Here is a 16630-nt window from a genome sequence, read left to right as displayed (position 1 = left end):
TCCCCTCTGTGATGTTGGGACGCCAACACAGAAGCACACTTATATGCTACAATTTATAAATTAGTTCACATGTATTTTACTGTGCATTAATTCCAGGTATTCTGATGCTCACACTCAAGATATTTTGTGTTCAGCTAACATTTTATCTTTGTTTTTACACAGTCGTCCCTTTTTGACATGGAATTTTAATTTTATTTCCTCATTTTATGTCCTCATTTGATCTGTAGCCATATTATTGTCTGAAATGGATTGCCAGTGTTTAACAAATGCTTCTGATGCTGTCTGAACAATGAAATAAAGCATGTTTATTCATTCAATACTTTGTGTTGTGTCAGTTAACTTTTATTTACATGTTACATAGTGACCACATAGATTAGGCTTTTTCTCATCCCATTTTGTGTTACATAATTAAGACCAACAACTTTTAAATGTCAACTGATTTGATAACAGTTTTTGAATGATACCAGACAACTCTACTAATACACATTTCAAAATGACATTTTATTTGTTATAAGGTTTCAGAGGATAATATACTTAACAAGCTGTAAAGTTAATCTCACTTATTACTTTATGTTATCGAATCGCTTACAGTATTTGGTCCATTTGGTGATTTTGTATTCTCACTCCTCTATGATGTTCTCTTGTTGGTCTCATTTTAAATGGCGACCTACAGTGTAGAAACACAAAACGGTCAGAGAGGTGTCTGTGTTTATGCCAGCATTCATAGGTGGAGAGAAATTAAGCTGCACTGTGGTAAGTCACTTACAGCAATGGCAGACTTGACCGCTTGTAACTGGAAGAAGACTCGTCCCCCTTCCTCTGGACACATTGTCTTCAGTTCGTCTCTGGTCATCCCCAGCAACATAGAGCCGCTCAGCACGGCCAGGCAGCGTACAGTGCTGCAAGAGATAAGCGATAATTGATCTGTCGTTACTCAATCCTGGGGTTCATTCTAACAGAATAAGTGTCCCCTAACCAAACTTTAATGTGTGTCGGTTGAGTACACGTATTTCAAGTTACCATGGGAGTTTATTTGAAAAACAAATGGTATTTAGCATTGCACTACAAAATTGTGTAATCAACTGAAAAACTCAAAGAGATGAGTCCTAACTTTTGGTTCCTAATAAAGGTCAAGCTCTAAAAACACTAGATCCTACATTTCACAAAATGCAGCTCAAAGTATTCCACTGTGGCCACAAAGTGCAAATATGCACTTTCACTATTCAGATTTTCACACGAAAAAATAATGAAAGAGCTTTTTAAAAGTAGCCAGAAAGTATTACATTTGTTACAATCTTGTTTTGTCCTCTGAATGCCTTTTCACCCAAAGCAGTGAGGAGAAACAAAACTTTTTCCTGTTGAAACAGCTGATTGATAATTTTTGTTTGTAAATTGAGCTGTAAATTTACATCTGAATTTAGTGATGCGTGTACTGTACATAAATCTTTAACAATCACAATCTAGAATATACTTGTGGTAAGAGACAACGTGTTAGATTTGAGTAGGTTTTATCAAGTCAAATCAATTCATCAAATCTAGCTTTATTGTCTATGTCAATTAAATACTAAATGTAATGACTGTATGTACTTACATCTTACTAAAGCCCTTGTCTTCAAGCCATGCTTTCACTTCTGCAGGCTTGGACTTCTTCGTGAGGACAGGAGAACCTCCAGTATGCTGAGAAAAAGTCATAATAAAGCACTGTAATTTCACATTTTGTAATCAATCTGGTCTTATTTGCACACCCATTTACTCAGGTAAATGTCAGCCAAAGGGTCAAAATCACTAAGATGTGATGCATAATTAAACACCAGTCAACTGTTGAGGCTCCCAATAATACAGAGTTTAACATGACCTGTGTTGTGTTAGTGGTACCCACTTCAATAGGTTGCTTGTCGACATGAGCCTCCAGAACATTATTAGGTACAAAGCCTTCCTCCCCTCCGCTGTTCCTCACTTTCCACCACTGTTTTGACATGTCCAGCAGCTGTGGAAGGACAAAGCAAAGACTAGCCAGGGTCTTAGAGAATTGTGGGCATGTGATTTTCTCTTTGTCCAACTTTTCTGTTACTAATGCCAATCAAATAGAACATAAAGAGTAGTTGGTTCAGGTCACTCATACTCACCTCAACTATTTCTCCTTTTCTGACGGTGAGCTCTCTGTGGTTTCTTGAGATGAAGTCATTCATAACCTGTATGTAACGTGGTTTTGACACACCTGAGCTGAAAAACACAAAAGGGCATCAAAAATGTAAATCTGTGACATTCACATGACATTAAATTCTACTTTATGTGCTTGTGCCTACCGTGTTTTTTGTGGAGGGTGAGGTGGTGGTGTCCACTTGGCTGAAGCCTACACACAAAAAATACATGGTCTTGTTATGTTGGTTTTTTTTATTTTTTATTTTTTATTTTTTTTTACTTCTTTCTCCCTCTTCTCTCCTAACTACCTGTCTACCTGTGCTGGTGTCATACTGAATGTTTGATGAGAAGGTTTACCTGGCTGGGTGCAGGTTGTTGAGGTGCCTGTCTTCTTATAGGTTCACTGGGTTCAGGTACTGCAGTCACCTCAGGGGGCTGCCAGCCATCAAGGAACTCCAGAGTGTATGTTGGGATGTCCTCATCATCTTCTGGCCATTTGGTACTAGTAGTATTGTCAAAATCATAACACTTATCAGACAGACACACATAATTCTGACATATTTTACTGAACCAAACTGAAAGGCGTAGTCCACTTGTTGAGGAAGTAAAGGTATCAATGCAACAATGTTACAATAATTACAGAACAAGTCTGGCATTTAAAATCCTAGTTAGGTAAATATGCATAGTACTATCTGCCAAATAATAATAGTATCTTAAGTAAAAGTAGTCATTCTGTAAAGAAGATTGGCACGAGTAAATTATAGCAGGTGAAGCCATTTTGAACTACCTTATATGCAGTTAGGTAGTTCAGTCCAGTGGCTGTCCTCCAAAGAGTCAGCATAAAAGGAAATACTTAAATAAAGGACAAGTACTGTAAACTGTACTTAAGTGAGTAACTGTACCAACGTTTTTCCTAAGTAGATGCTTAGATTTTGGTCTCATGCAGATAAAAAGAAAGCAACAGCTTGGTAGGTCCAACGCTGTCCAGTGTCTCACCTAGGGATGTTCCAGGCGTCTCCCAGAGATTGCCACAGCTGGTCCTGTTCTGCGGAGGCCTCTTCACTCAGGAGGCGGATACACTGAGGCGTCAGCAGCGGCGCCACAATGGTCTGGGGCAGATCCTCAGGGCAGTAAGACACCACCTGGTGTCGAAAAACATAACTCAGTTGTGCAGTGGTGCCCGCACACTGGATTAGGGCTCCCAGAAAGAGTTGATGAGACAATAAAATTAACATACAACATATTAAAATGACATATTAATTGGATAAAAGGATCCAACATTTTAAAATATAGATATCACATAAAATGCATCAAATACAAAGAGAAATTTCATGAACAAAAATTAAAAATATATAAATTAAGCGACACTTATTCAACCCAAAGGGTGTAGGTCATACTGTTATGTTAAAGCCTGAGCTATAACAAAAAATGGTAATACATTCTTTTAAAGAAGACTTTTAAATTCTAAAAGTCATATATGATATGTGTTCATGTTACTCAATATTACAACTATTAAAGGTTATTCAAATTTAAGTGATACTTACGAATGCTAATGTGGAGAATAAGGACTGAACAAATTCAGGAGCGCTGGGATTATTAATCATTCCATTGAGCGCCGCCTGTCAAAGGAAACAAATGTCTGTTACACATGCTGTACACCACAAACAGGAAGGACACCACCCACGAGGATGATATGGAAATGTGATTAAGGACATACCACAACGTTGAAACCACATTTGATTTTATGAAGACACACTTCAAACTCTGCTGCAGGTGGCATACCGTCCATGACTAAATATCAACATAAACACATAATGAAGACTCACAACTGATGATTTTCGTTATGAAATCACATTTTCACACAGAATATTCCTGTATAAACTATGTACTGTGATTTAGATCCAGTCTACATGTATTTGCCTTCATTTTCTGCATGAAATTACCTTTTCCTTTTTTCTTTTTCTTCTTTTTCTTCACATTTTTAGCTACTACTGCAGCTACTTTTCCCATGAAGATTTCTATGTCGCTCACGATATGATTCAAGATGTCCTGGAAAGAAAGAAAAAAAAAAAGAAAGAAACAAAGAAAGAAAGATAATTTACACATTCAGCAATAATGTTACTAAACATGTTAAAAATAGGCTAAAAACAAAACATGTCACAGGTTATAATATAACCATCACAAATAAATGGAAAATATTTAATTAAATTGAAGTTAATAGTTATTCTACTGTTAAACAATGATATGATAATTGATAATGTTTACTAACTGTTAGTAATGCTATAACTGATTTTATTTTAAAAGTTTATTGTTGCACACACCAAGACATTGTATGTATCAGATTAAGTATTTGTTAATGATAAACCTTTAAGAAATCCTAAAATGCCAATAAACATAAACATTTAAATTTGCTCCTGATGATTATAATATGTTGTTAATGGTTAATAAATACTTTGTTAAGCATCTATAAACATATTGCAAGGTATTACCAGTGCAAAAATAATCAAATTATCATCTCTAGATCATCTCATAGATCACCCAAAAATAACGAGGCCAAATTACTGTTTGATGAATCACTTATTAATTATTAGCTAACCTTTTATAAGCATTAGTTACAACTTTATAATAACCATTGATTGAGTGTGAACTATCCATCTAGATTTTTTAACTAATTATGTTATATTACACTAATGATAAAATAACACAAATTAAAATTCAAATAAAAAATGATTATTAGTCATGTCATACATTATTAATTAGTAGGCTAAACATCATAAATCATCCTTTAATTGTTAAATAGCTATTAACTAATGCATTGACAATTTATCAATGATGGTTTTTAGAAAGGGGTGACAGTGTATCAAATATACACTCACTACGTTCCTGTCCAGGTCTGTGTATTGGCGTGGAGGAGACACGGGTTCTTCTTTGGTGGTGGAGGGCTGCGGGGATGGTACCTCCTGTCTGGGAGGTGGGGCCTCCTCCTCCTCGTCCTCGTCCTCGTCCTCCTTGTCTTTGTCATCGTCCTCGTCCTCCTCCTCCTCCTCCTCCCGAGGTACAACTAGTTCCTCCTCTATGTGCACAAAGGAGACAGAAGGTTTGTATTGATTTTGACTTTATAATTAATAATCCATGTAGCAGTTGTACATCTCCTGTCTCAGACTCACCATAGTCAGGAGCCATCCATTGGGGTACTGGGTCAACTGCAGGCTTCTGCTCTTTAGGTTCAGAAGATTTTGCAGCATTACAAAGGTTTTTCATTCTCTGATGACCCGCCATTAGTCCTGCATTGTTGCTTCAAAATGGGTGAGAGACGGTTTTAGGAATAAAATCTAATTTCACGTAATTGTTTTCACTGACTTTAGGTTCTTACCTGATGCTTGAATCATTTCTGCTGCGGGACAATGCTCCGGCGAGATCCCGTTGAACATAGTCAGCCTATGAACAACAAAAAACATGAAAACACTCATTTGCTTCACTTTAAAGTCACAATAACACAATGTTATGACTATAACTTCTGTTCCCTGAAGGAGAAGAACATGGTGAAACACACATAGTATGGGGTGTGATACACCATACTATTATGTTTTCAACCAAGTGAATCGGCAGAAAGAAAACCATTTCCATTGGTTTGTCCTCACCCTGACATCCTCACACTGAAACATGAAGACAGTGGTGGTGTGTTTTTCCCCGGGCTGGACTGACACTGTGAGCAGGGATTTAAAAACTCCAGTGTCCAGCACAGCCTTTAGTTCCAGGATGTCACTGAAAGCCATGGACTCCAGCTCCTCCTGAGAAACACAAGTTTGTATGCACATAAACCATATTATAGACCTATGCACATACTGTACATTTAAATTAAAGGAAAAAGTGAAATAAAGTATCTTCAAGTTCAAGATTATTATCATCTGTGTGGGGACCACAAAAAAAAAAAAATTATAGATTGTAATCATATAGATTGACTGTCTCCAACACAGTGCTTTAATGATTGTGGTGATCAATTGAGTTGAGATCTGGTGACTGTGACATCCGTAACACATGACTCACACCTATTTTCGTGCTAATCTAATCATTCAGTGACTCATACCCTGTGCGGGGTCATTGTCATCTTGGAAGAAAGATTACCATTTCCATTTGTCACCTGTCTGTAGGTCTCACATGCTGCTTACCTTGGTTTCAATGTCTGTGAGCAGCAGCTTGGCACCGCGCACCTCCAGCAACATGTTCTGACCCCACACACGACCCATCCCGTCCAGCAGCTTAAGCCGCTCCACACAGTCCGCTACGCTTCTCAACTCCTTCCCGTTCAGGTCACAGGTGAACAAGTGCTACAGCGGAGGCACATTAACCCACAACATTAAACATTGCATGATTCAGAAAGGGTCCGATTTGTGTGGATAATGTTACGTAGGATACCTCCACTCTGTACTGGAATTTGTCCATCATCTTGTTTATTGATGCGGCATACTCCATCCTTTGCACTGTTGATCAAGAACCAGAGCTCTGTATTATTCATGAAATTGAACTGAACAGGTGTGACCACTGATTATGTCGAGTACACCAATGTTGACTTACAGTAAATTGACTTTGCACTGGGTTTTGACAGACTTGACACCTGTGACGATACATCATCCATAGTGGAGTAACCACTGTCACAACAAATACAAGCAATTTACAAATTTGATCAACTGTTGATGAATAGATGAATGAATGAAACAATCAATCAATTAATCAATCAACTACATAACATTTAGTTAAATCCATACTTTGACTGGATCGATCCTGTGTAGCTGCTGGTGTCGTTGCCAAAGGAACTGTTTCTCCTGAACATCTTCAGCATCGAACCTAACACACCAGCCGTATAATATATGACATGAATTACACACCATAAATGTGTAATGCCAGTGGTAAAGCTGTGTCAGCAACCGGCATCTGAAATAAAGCTATAAATAATTTCTTTTAAGACATTTGGCGTGCCATCAGTGTACATTTAAAGCTGACTGAAGCATAAAATCTTGTGTTTTGTTGAGTTATGAAAAATACAACTTTTACAAATATCATATTAGCATAAATTATTAAATGGGTGTTGATAATAATCAACTTGTTATAGTCACAACAGTCCAAAGGAAACAACAATTAGCTATCTGTTCTATTTAGATCTGTTCTTTTTTCAATGTAAATGAAAGGAAGATTCTGGAGATGTAGATTTTGTTGTCAACTGTCATGAATAAAATGCAAACACACAGCAACCATTCACTACAGATCATTCACACAAATAACAAAGACCTATCCAGTTTATTGTGCAGATTAATAAAGTACTTACCTTTGATGTCTGGTAGATAAAGTTTGTTGTAGTATTTACCCTTTAGTACAAACACAACTCATATTTTAATCCCGTACTCAGTCAACAGCATACAACCAAGACTTCCTCATAAAGGAGAAGGACAAAGTCCACTGTCAGTAGCAAAACGAGCTGTGGGATACTCTAAGTCGACTCAGTTGAGGTTGTAAGTTCTTAAGTGTGGCATCCTGTCTGAGCAAAAGTCACCAGATACGGAGGAAATTACCCTCGAAAAGCTTAAAGGTCGCCAGGTCTATAAATACACTTGTGTGCCCTATCAGCATTTTGTCATTACTTTCATCTTACAATGCAATGTTGTGGAATTGATAATATTAAGAAAAGATAATCCTTTATCAGTCCCACAGCGGAAAATTTGCAGTGTTACAGCAGCAAAAGGGGTGGTGCAAAAACATCATTAAAAAGCAAGATATAATAATAAATGTATAAACAGTAAACAAAAAAATTTGAAAGTAAAGTAAAACAGTAAATGGGCTATGACAGGTTCTCCCTCAGGGTTGATAGCTTTGCCATATTTCTCCTTTCTCCCACCTCCAACACCTTGTCCAACTGCCACTTTGCTCGTTTGAAAGCCATGATGTCTCTCTCTCATGGGTGGGCCGAATTCTCTGGGCGGGCAAAGCAGAGAAAGGGGAGGTAACCTTACCTTATGACCTCATAAGGAGCAAGATTCCAGATTGGCCCATCTGAACTTTCATTTTCTGAAAGGCAGAGCAGGAAACTCAGGGCTCGGTCTACACCTATCCCCATTTCGAGTCACTGGGGGACCATCGGCAGGCTGGGGGAACTCATATCAATGTTAAGAAAAACTCATAAAGTGACACTTTCATGCCATGGGACCTTTAAAAGAAAATTTCCAAAGCCAAGTTCATCTTATTATTCAACATCCAGTTTTAAATGCGTGTGTCTCTTTTCTAATTCCCCCTTCATTACTAAAGAAATGGCAGTTAGGAAAAGTTATTGGTGTTGTCAAGTTGTAGCACTTCTCTGTCAGTACTGTGTCAGTCCAGTTTGCAGGCTGGCTCCACAACTAAACCACAAGCCCTTGGTTTTAATGTCACACTGCCAAACATTAACCAAAACACATCCTTAGTTATGTAATGAACACACGGTAAACACCATGATCATATTTGGCCCAAAAGATCTCATAACGTGATAATTATACAAAAGAGAGAACTAACACAAGTAACCTATGTATCGTCGTATTTAAATGTTTTGAGATGTTGGTGTTTAATTTGAGTCACTGGGTCACATCACATGAACACTATTAAAAAACCTTTCATTATTTTCTAGTAATAAATTCATGAAAAAAAATTAAACACACATTAGTAATTTAAAGTGTGCCACATAAAACCAATTTACTATAATTTTGTAATCATAAATATCACATATATTTATTATTTGGTCTTCTATACTCCACCTGGATTGCACAAACCTTGTTTGTTTTAAATATAAATAATTGGATCACAAAAGAAATTGTATAATTAATCCCAAAAATGTGGTCTAATTTTCATCAAAGTCTCTATATTAGATAAATAAACCAATAACACTCAAATAATTGTTGAAATTGTAGATAGTGATTAGTTGTGCCTTGTTCTGTACAAAACAGAAAAAAACTGACACTCATCTCTTAACAAGCTGATGTGAACCATCACTTGTTCACGTGCTTTCAGAGAATAGATTAAGCAATATTGCAAATCTAAATATCTCCAAGTTACAGAGATCCCGATTGATGTTTAAGCAATAAGAAAAAGGTTGGAGGGCTTTGGTGCTTTAAGAAGAGCACCATGGGGAAAGCACGGTTCTTCCTTAAAATAAATTGCTGCATTGTACGTCTCAAATTGGCAACCTAAATGCCTGTTATTGTATTTATCTACACTAACAACCTACACTTCGGAGATATAAAACTAAATGTTATGACATCACCCTTGACGTAAGCATGAAATAGGAATCGCCATGATCTGTAGTCATTTTGCTGCTCTGGATCTGAACAACCATTACTATGACTATTACAATGCACTTATACATTCTAAAATGTTTTTTAAGTTTAAGGGTAGCTGTCAGTCATCTGATACTTGCACTGCTGTAAAATAAGGTCTGATTAGTTACTAAAACCAAGGCTTCACTTTCCTTTTCTAACCTAACTTTAAATGTTCCAGCAAATAACTGTATGAATACACCAAAACATATAATCCTTCTGGCAGATGTCGCTTGTCCATTATTGTAACTCTGAAGAAAATCTGAAAACATTTTATGATTAAAATATGCAAAAATACATCAATTCTAAGGGTTCTCAAACCATTTCTTGGCATTCTAAACAATACACTGATATCCCTAAATCAGCCCCCAGCTGTCCCAACATGAGGGTGGGAGGGGCATACATGTTGTACTCATCCCAGATTTGCTGCTGTTAAACTAAACTACTGGAGTTCAGCAATGATTAACTTGCAATCATCTGGAGCAGTAAAAACAAACAATGTTTGTTTAACAATGCATTGTACAAAGCAAATATATATGACATTTTCCGCCCAAAAACAAGTTTACTGTATCTGTCAACAGTTAAGTGGTTTTCCTCTAGTTATTTTGACATTTTTTTATTGATAAAATAAACATACAATTACAGGATGTATTCAGCTTGACTTGAGACATTATTCAGTACCCCAAAGTGCAGTGGCATCTATAATAAAAAATAAAAAAAGAAGATCAATATGGCTGAATGTTGTTTAGTTAAATGGCTGCCTTAATATAATAAATGGCTTAAAATCAAAGATATGAATACAAAAATATCTGCCAATATAGTTGGAAACATAAAATAACTGAAGACAAAACAGTCGGCCATGTAACCAGAAAACACTTCTGTCAATAGGAAAGACTTTTTGTTATAAACAATTGAAACACCTAATTACATGTGCTGGCATGGATCTCAAACAGCAGAGAACACATGGACTGTTTAGTCATAAATGAACGGAAGAAAACCATCCATACTTAAATTGTTAATGGCCTAGCGTTTATCCAACATCAAAACATTTGATATGGAGGTCAAAAGCTAAAAAGGTATTCTGCGCAGTTTCTTGAATCCATGGAAGTTTGGTAATCACTAACCCATTTTGGATAAATAAAGCACAGGAGGATTTCTGTAACTCATTAACTACGGTAAATGTTCCCTTTCAGCAAGCAGGATTTTGGCTCATGCAGCCACCAAATCCGTCTACGGTTACGGCACAGTGAAAGCACTATATACAGAACCCGCATTGTCACGGCACATTGCTAGAGAAGAGAATAGGAATCCTACAGTATGGTGTGCACACTTCTAAATACGATTACACATAAGTACTTCTTTGCTAACAGCAGGTAACTCAATAGCAGTGTAAAAACATAAAGTGATATATGTTCAGTTCACAGTGCGGGCTGCTTCACTGTGCCTGCAGAGCCTGGACGATGTTCAGGCCTGAGCTGGGAGGTAACGCCCAGCCGTCCTGGCCCTGGTGGGTCTGTAGCAGGCAGTACAGCTGCTTTAGGTGGGTCACTATGTTGTCTTTAATATCTGGGATTGAGATCTGCAGGCGAACACTGCCGCTGTCGAAGGATCGCGTGTTGTCTCCAGAAAACATCTCGCTTATCATACGGGCCACCACTGGAACAATCTGCAGGACATAGGACAGTATGATTTCACAGTCGAAGAATCTAAGTACAGCCTTTGCAAGTCCTGGCAGTTCACAGCAACAGTGAAGTGCGTCCCAGTATGAAGAGAATTTGAGCTGGTGGTTGTAAAAAAAAAAAAAAAAAAAGAGTGCAGTCAAGTACATTAGTGCTCTATTTTCTTTCAATATGTTAAGATCACAAGTTAGATGTTGAACAAGATTCTGCTTGTCTCTTTAGAAAAAGTCATGGAAAAGAATTCAAACAATGAAATATCGCAATAATATTCCTATTCAGTAAATTATTCTAATAAACTATTCGAATTTCTTCTTGTTACAAAACAGTTCTCACCTGAACCATGATAAGTTTCCTCTCTTTGGGCCTCCCATCAGGCCACTCCTCTCCAAAACACAGGTTGATTTCAAAGTGAGGAGGGGTTGATGTCTGGTTGCGCTGGTGGGTTATCACTCCTGCACACCATACAAACAGATTTATTAGTATTACAATTCATATGTATTTAAGAGCTGCAAAGACCATACATTAAATAAATCAAGTTATTTGTCCCATTAAAAGTGAGAAATCTACTTACCACTGAGAAAAGACTCCAAGCAAAAGAGTTTGACCTTCCTCTGGCGCTCTATAAGATTTGGAGCAGTTGGATTTGGAGCACAAGGACCCGACCAGTACACCTTGCACTGGCAGAGACGCACTGCATAGATATCGTGACCACTGACCTCCAGGATTAGGCCTCTGTCCATCACGTCCAGCAGGCGGTTAGTGAAAATCCTTTGCTTGTCGTTGGTAATGTGCTCTGTGGTGGGAAAGCGCAGCTGTTCCAGGTTCACCGGCCCAAACAGCTCCTCTTGGTTGACCATGGGGCCGAGGTCTCCGTAGAACAGCCTGCAGCCCTGCGGGTTACTGACGTTCGCGGTGGGACACATCTCCTTCCCTCTGTACAGGAACTGTACCTCCAGGTCCGTCACTGGGTCAGAGACAAATGTAGGCGCATGTTAAAACCATTTTTGATGACGTTATGATCAATTTAAAGAAGGACAATTCACCCAAAAAAACATGAACTTCTCCCCCAGTACCTGAAGTGCCCTCAAAATTTGGAAATATTAAGTGTAGGTCAACTTTCATTAAAATATGACTATTTTCTTACGGTCAACAAAGGAATTGATCCATCTAACAAGTACTGGTTGTGGCCTTTTTTTTTTACTGTGATAGACCTCCACTGTCCAAAAACCATTAAAAACATCAATGTGCCACATTGTTTCACTGGCTGACATATTCCTTCTTTTTTTCCGATAAACACGGCCACTGTAGTTTATTTGGAGTCAATCCCACATACACCGTCCTGCTGCTGGAAATAGGGCTACTCACCAAATCACAGCTAAAAATAGTCCTCAACATCTGATTAATAAAAATTACAATATCCATTCGTATTACGACTGGGTCGAGCTATAGTAGCTATCCCCAAAGCTACAACAGGTGTGCCCACACCTCATCAGCCTGTGCCCCTAATCTATCTGAATCGACCAACTGCACCCTGGGAAACAGGAAAAAAATATTCCTCCTTTCCGTCACCTTAATGATGTGTTACGATCACTAGATTTCAACAATAGAAGATGCCTATACTTACTCGGGAGGGAACTGATCCACATTTCTGGAGAGGCAAACATGGCGTCAGGTAGAGGAGGGGGCTGCATTGAGTGATCAGGCAGAGGAGCAGGAGGTGTGGGGTGCATCTCCACATCCACAGGCTCCTCTTTAGGCCAGATTTTAACACGCTCCTCTTTGGGCCAGACCCCATTAGAAGGGGGACAACTAGAAGGCTGCATGGAGGACTCTGGGGTCATGGGAGACCACATAATTTGAGGGGAGGGACTGGTGCCTAAATGAGGAAATAAAAGAATAAATTCACTGTTAACAGCAATAAAACTGAATTGCTTTGCTTTTTGATGTACTACCAGAAAATAAAGAATACCATGCATGCTAATGTATGAGGAGAAGTCATTTACCATTGGATGGGTATGGAGGGAGAGACTCTGGTGTATCTGGAATATCTTCCTCACCACCATCTTCCTCATGCGGAGTCCATGAACCAGCGTCTGAGGAGCCTGTGGGTCAAGTATTACAAAATTAAGTGAAATGGAGGAACATTTGTAGTCAATGATGAATAAAATCTGTCGTATTCGACCAGCTCTTATTTACCTTGGTTGCTGAGGGGCTGTGGGATTTCACAGACATCATATATCTTCAAAGGATTCATGGGGACCTCTTTGGTGCCATCATAGACCAGGTTAAATTCTCGACTTTTGTTCAGGGCACATCTAAGCTGAGCTTTCCACTTTGCAGGATCAGGTTCATCAACTCCCTCTTGGAACTTCCCGGTCTCCACAGCCCACGCCTGCAGGAACATTTAAACAGAGCAGGGGTATCAATATAGCAGCCCTGTTTTGTCTTCTTTTTTTAGCAAGGTGTCCTAACATCACTGTCTTCTACCTTAACACAAAAACAGACCCAATGTGAGCACATACGCTTTCTAAATGCCCTGTGCCCACATGGCTTTCCTAATCCTGGAAGCCAGGGACAGCAGAGAGGCCTTATGTAACTGTGTTGCCAAAACAGATGTTGCTCCAGCGATATATATGCAAAAAGCTTGAGTTAAAAAAAATCTTATTTAACCGGTCTGAACTAGCCTAACTTAAATATGGAATGTAAACGTTTGGACTAAACCAATGCGAGCACCCAATTACATCAAGTGTAGGTTAAGAATGTTAACCTTAAATATGGTGTCCTCGTCCTCGTGCTGGGGTGTGTGTCGTGTAGCGTGTTTCCATGGGATCGTGAAGCGCATGGCCTCACGGTCAATCCACACCAGACCCGGGTACCGCCCGCTGTCCACCTGAGCGACCAGCCAGGGCTTCAGACGGACACGTCGAGGGGTGACCGACATCCTGACTGATAAGAAAAGACAAGACAAACCGGTCGGTCCACTGTACGGCCTATGGTTATCTCATTTCCCCAACTGCCAGCGAGCTTTGATATTTATTTCTCAGTGCCAAACAACGATGCCGCGTTCACGGGAATCCTGCACGTCCCGTTTACCTTTATCTTATTCACATTTCTGTCACATTAGGCTACTGCAGCTGATTCTTTAATCAGATATTGTTTGATAGGACACCATATAGTTCAATGTGACAATTAAGCTACTGTATCCTTAAACTCAACTAAACAAAACGACCAAACACGATACTCAAGAACGAGACACAGCATACCTGTGGCGAACCAGGAAGTCGGAGAGGTCTGCCCTCGCCTGCCTGCTAGCCAGCAGCTGGAGATAAAGACGGGTTTCCTCTGTAAATGCCCAAACGCCTACAGATTCGCTCTAAGGAAAAGTTCACCGCTAATCACTTGGACGAAGGTGGGTGAGAATAACAACAATTTATTTCGGAGTATTGTTCGCCGCGTCCTGGCCCTTCCTCTCTCCTCACCGAAACTCAGGTACAGGCGTGACGTCATGCCGAACACACCTTTTCTGAGCAGCTGAGGGGATAGTTCATTGAACACGTGGACGAGACACTTTATTTTTTTTCTCCATCTGAGCATTTCACTCACTGTAAGCCAACCTCAACTTCTGACACAGAGATATAAAGAATAATTAGTCAAATACATACAATGATCCCGATCTCATAAAAATAGCTTAAATGCTTTAGTAAGGCGAAATCTGAATCATTTTATTTCACACAAGACAGTTATGGCAATATTCATATTTTATTAATGTCGACAGCATTTGCCAAATTTAAATGCTGCATGGTTGTTTTCCGTCGAAGTTCTAATGCAAGTGTGTAGTCTAGAGATATTTTGGGAACTATTTTTTCTCCAGGGAATTACATTACGTTAGTAGGCCTATTACTGAATCATCCCAATCACCCAATCCTCTTTTGTATTATTTTCTTCCAGTGATGTTTAATACGATTGCTAATTATTATTATTTTCTAATTTAGTACTACCCGGCTATTTAGGCTTTAATTTTATTGGCTTTGAAGAGTAGAAGAAAACAACTAGCCTACTGTTTGTCTTAAGGATGTAATATAACTGGTCTAGCATAGGCTATTCATAAATTGGCCTACACTGTAGAAGACAATATTTAGGCCTATGACTCATCCTGCACCCCTCAGGCAAAGTGGGAGTTTCCATAGAAAAGAACAGCACATTCACTATGAAGTGGCTCAAGAAAAGTGGATGGTTGATGATCCTGTCACTAGGCTAATTGTAGCTAAACAGCCCGACAATAACAAGCCACTCCCTGAAACTACTTAGAACTTTGAGAGCGTGTGCTTGACATCCAGCTGTGAAATTCTGGCACATCTGGTTTCGGCACATTATCCATAATGAGCCTGTTGCCGTGTGTGTGATGCAATTTTTTTTTGCATTCTGGGATGATGGTTGGCTGAGCCTATAGGGGCTGGGTGTGTTGTGTTGTTTTGGGTCCAAGGAGGTCGTAGTAGTACCTGTAGCATCAAAAAGAATTCGTTTTGTTTATTTCACACGTCCTCATTGTATATTTAAACACAATTTCATGAGGTACAATGATCACAAGCCGCGTGATATTGGGAACCCCAAACAAGCTACTTCAAGCTTTTTGGAGGGGGGGCCAATAACAATAAACATACAACAAATAATATACCAACCAAAAACTCAATTTACCATGGACATAATATAGACATTTACAGAAGAAATAATAATGATAATAATAATAATAAAAACAGATCCCAGCACAAACATAGCACTTACAGAATAATCAACAATCATATAATAAAAGCAATTTTTCCTTGAGAGAATGAAGTATGCCAGGGTCAGAATCCGCCCAATGGGTCCCAACAGAAATTTAACATTGTGAAATCTACAACTCAAGAACAACAATATGTTTTAAAGCTTGTCAGAGTTGTTCAAAACTTTAACAGTTCATAGCTTTTCTAGCTAGTCGTTTCTTTGTTTTCAGTGGTCAATGTAAAGGGAAACTTATGAGAAATAATTGCAAATGCACCCTGAAACCCTGAAATAATCATTGAAATGGTAAAGGATTCAGACCAGTGGCTGATTAAAGAACAAGGGGAACATGATATTGATGAAAGTACTTTAAGGTAGCTGTTTTTTCTAAAATACACCACATCCAATTCATTGAAATTGTCAAAAGGCTTTATAAAAATACCTCTCTGTAATGGCTCAGAAAAAGCAAAACCTCAGGTGGGTTTATGTACAGTATATAAAACACTACGTAACACTACTAAGTAAGGAAGTTAATGGGTCTCTGAATTTTACAGTACATATGTACAGAAATCAAACTGTGTGTCATTTCATCTGGAGTCCAACAGAGGATGCAGCTGCACACAGATTTATAAAGTACAAAGTATGTGTCCTTTCATTGAATGCAACTTTATGCAACATTTTTAATGTAATATTGGAGGTAGACGGAAAGTCTTT

At 38.7% G+C, this 16630-nt stretch overlaps 2 protein-coding genes across 6 annotated transcripts; both read right to left on the bottom strand.

Moving 5' to 3' along the window:
• Positions 1 to 326: 326 nt before the first annotated feature.
• On the bottom strand, positions 327 to 7647 carry eps8l3a (EPS8 signaling adaptor L3a). 4 transcript variants are annotated; one of them, XM_032513031.1, is made up of 20 exons: positions 7466 to 7647; positions 6909 to 7085; positions 6718 to 6791; positions 6559 to 6623; positions 6312 to 6470; positions 5784 to 5933; positions 5516 to 5580; positions 5310 to 5437; positions 5019 to 5215; positions 4086 to 4191; positions 3860 to 3933; positions 3687 to 3761; positions 3139 to 3284; positions 2500 to 2644; positions 2307 to 2353; positions 2127 to 2223; positions 1880 to 1987; positions 1592 to 1677; positions 767 to 899; positions 327 to 667 (listed from the first exon to the last, which is right to left on the bottom strand). In XM_032513031.1, the coding sequence occupies exons 2-20, from the start codon at positions 6980 to 6982 to the stop codon at positions 656 to 658; spliced, it is 1941 nt and encodes a 646-aa protein (XP_032368922.1). In that variant the 5' UTR covers positions 6983 to 7085; positions 7466 to 7647; the 3' UTR covers positions 327 to 655. The 4 variants fall into 4 exon arrangements, with proteins under 4 accessions (XP_032368922.1, XP_032368923.1, XP_032368920.1 ...); XM_032513032.1 differs by having other exon boundaries at positions 6909 to 6987; positions 7466 to 7645; XM_032513029.1 differs by having other exon boundaries at positions 6909 to 6996; positions 7466 to 7623.
• A 3092-nt stretch (positions 7648 to 10739) lies between these two features.
• On the bottom strand, positions 10740 to 14691 carry irf6 (interferon regulatory factor 6). 2 transcript variants are annotated; one of them, XM_032513034.1, is made up of 8 exons: positions 14422 to 14691; positions 13926 to 14104; positions 13355 to 13550; positions 13162 to 13260; positions 12783 to 13034; positions 11730 to 12122; positions 11492 to 11610; positions 10740 to 11145 (listed from the first exon to the last, which is right to left on the bottom strand). In XM_032513034.1, exons 2-8 carry the CDS (start codon positions 14097 to 14099, stop codon positions 10915 to 10917), a joined length of 1464 nt encoding a protein of 487 aa, XP_032368925.1. In that variant the 5' UTR covers positions 14100 to 14104; positions 14422 to 14691; the 3' UTR covers positions 10740 to 10914. The 2 variants fall into 2 exon arrangements, with proteins under 2 accessions (XP_032368925.1, XP_032368926.1); XM_032513035.1 differs by having other exon boundaries at positions 13926 to 14100.
• Positions 14692 to 16630: the final 1939 nt, after the last annotated feature.

Source organism: Etheostoma spectabile, chromosome 4 (assembly GCF_008692095.1).
Source record: "Etheostoma spectabile isolate EspeVRDwgs_2016 chromosome 4, UIUC_Espe_1.0, whole genome shotgun sequence".
NCBI classification, from domain to species: domain Eukaryota; kingdom Metazoa; phylum Chordata; class Actinopteri; order Perciformes; family Percidae; genus Etheostoma; species Etheostoma spectabile.
This window is presented reverse-complemented; position numbering and strand designations above follow the sequence as displayed.